Raw genomic sequence first — 2,571 nt, forward strand, 5'->3', positions numbered from 1 at the left:
AAATTTTCATTAAAAAAATATCATAAATTCAATATGACATTAATTTTTCGGTTGCTTTAGAGAATATAGACCAGTGTTTTCCAACCTTTTTTGTTCCATGCCCCACCAAAGCCTTTCTAAAATTCTTATGCCCCCCTATGTAGCAAATACATAATTTTTAATATTAAAAAATTGAATTGTTCACTTAAGAAATTTAAATGATAGGTTTTAGGAATAAATCACTAGGAAATTGTTAACGAAACACAGTAAGTAAATTTTCAAAACATATAATGAAAAACCAAAATTCAAATTCGAAATAATTTTAATAAAGATTTTTCTATAATAATTTAATATTTTAATTTAGTGAGATCCTTGCTGCACAGAGATTTTATGTTAGGTTCCAATTTGGTTAGCTTCAGTCTCAAGTATCCCCGTTGTGTTATATCCAGACAATTTCTTTTTTTAGCAGTAAATCATTTACAGCACTAAATCCAAATTCAGCTAAATATGAAGATGGAAACGGTAGCAATAGTTTTCTTGCACATTTGGTTGAATTTGGGTATTTGATTTCTGTTTCCTCACAAAGCCATGCCATCATTCCCTTTATATTAAATAAAGTTTTAACTGACTTAACATTTTGCATTTCTGCGAGTTCTTCTTGATACTGCATATTTGATATATCAGACAAATCCACTAACTTTGGCTGCATCATCCATGTTGGAAAATCAATTTGTTTTAAATCATAGAATCTTTCTTTTAAGTCAGCCGATAGAATTTTCAGATGATCGACAATAGCAAGTAAAGCGGTATTATTTACTTCACATTTTTGGAGCCAATGAAACTGTTCTAAGTTTTTGTTGTTAATATATATCTGACATAACTCAATAAGGGTAATGAAACCAAATATCTTCGCTTTTGCATCAACAAGAGTTTCATTTGTTCCTTGAAGTTTCTTATTTAATATAGTATTTAGTTTTTCAAAGATATCGGCTAAATAACTCACAAATGCTTTACCATCGACTGTTAACAGATACTCAATTTCAGGTTTGTCACATAATATTTATTGGCCACAATTATTTAAGAATTTGTTTTTTTCCTTCAGTTTTGGCACCGAAATCTAGCATTGCATTTAAATGGCCCGGAGCAAAAGGGTTAAATACGAGTCGAGTCCATTTTCGAATTGCCCCCCTTAACAATCAAATTGCCCCACATTGGGAAACACTGATATAGACAGAACTGAAAGCGGTCTTATAATTCAATAAAATATTTTTGTTACGGGATTTAAAGATAGGTTTTATGTTTACGGTGCAAGTTTTAATACACTTTGAAATTGACCTGAATCAAAAGATGAGTTTAAAAAATAAGTTAAAAATTCAATGATTCAAATTAAAACTTTAAATAAAAGCACATATCTTAAATTCTCAGAACTTTATTTTTCAAATTTAATTCGAAGTATCTTAGGGATATCTAATAAAACTAAGCGAACTTTCTAATATTTAAAAACAGAATGTCTACCTTTAGTAAAAACAGGATTTGGACAAGGAAAACTGATACTATTTCTTTCTATACTATTCTATTACTATTCATACTATTTCATTCATACAAATAATCCAAGTTAACAATTTATCAGTTTTTACCTCTAAACTTTCTATCGTTATATTTAGAAAACTCATTAAATTAGAGGAAGTACGTTGCTAACGTGATTAAGCTTATTTTGCAATTCCCTTATTCAAAACACGTCTTTGAGCAAAAATATGAAGGAAAAAACACATACCGTCAAAGAAGGTGTGGTATTGTGTATATAGTAATTGTTTTGTAACATAAATATATATTTTTTATTGAACTTTTAATTCTTGAAATACATACTTTAAATACACCTTTTCGCGATGACTGTCATTAATTTAATCATATTACTTTAATATTCTGTATTTTTGTCAAATAAATAATATCTTAATTAAGGAAATTTGAGTAATTTAATTACTAACTCTTTAATGTAATATTTGTTTTGTAAAATAAACCTTTGGTCATGTAATCAATTAGCCATGCAATCAATCCCTCCCATGTAATCAATCATGTAATTAAATCAATTATAATCAACCATGTAATCAATTAGGAACTATTTACTTGAGGTGTGTTAACTAAATTATTTTTTCACCAGGTTATTTTCACAATATATATTGGTTTAGAATATTTTAAATAACTGTTTATTATTTAGATAATTGTCTATTATTTTTTATTTTGAATGATTAATATTTACGTAGATAAATTGTTAATTTAATTTTACTATGTAGTTCAACAACATTTTTATTTCATTTCACAATTTTTTTCCTTTCATTTTCCTTTTTGTCAACAGTTACCTTTTGATGTTGCCCTCATATTAATCGTAGTCAAACCTAAAATTCTTTCCCCCCTGAGAATTTTCTGTGTAAGTAATCTTTTGTATGTGAAGTTTCTCCCATCACTCGTTTAAGACTAGATATAAATTGGCTGTCATCATCTCAGTAAACATCTCTGCAAACTATTTAGCACCTGCAGATCCAGCTGTGATCATCAAGTAACTTTTTCCTTTGAGAATGAAAGCAAATGCTTCAA

The 2,571-nt window shown here is 28.0% G+C and overlaps 1 protein-coding gene across 1 annotated transcript; it reads right to left on the minus strand.

Annotated features, from left to right (window-relative positions):
• Positions 1-418: 418 nt before the first annotated feature.
• On the minus strand, positions 419-2,355 carry LOC139425622 (protein FAM200C-like). Its single transcript, XM_071181013.1, has 2 exons — positions 2,337-2,355; positions 419-999 (listed from the first exon to the last, which is right to left on the minus strand). Exons 1-2 carry the CDS (start codon positions 2,353-2,355, stop codon positions 419-421), a joined length of 600 nt encoding a protein of 199 aa, XP_071037114.1.
• Between the last annotated feature and the right edge of the window lie 216 nt (positions 2,356-2,571).

Source organism: Parasteatoda tepidariorum, chromosome 5 (assembly GCF_043381705.1).
Source record: "Parasteatoda tepidariorum isolate YZ-2023 chromosome 5, CAS_Ptep_4.0, whole genome shotgun sequence".
Lineage (NCBI taxonomy): Eukaryota > Metazoa > Arthropoda > Arachnida > Araneae > Theridiidae > Parasteatoda > Parasteatoda tepidariorum.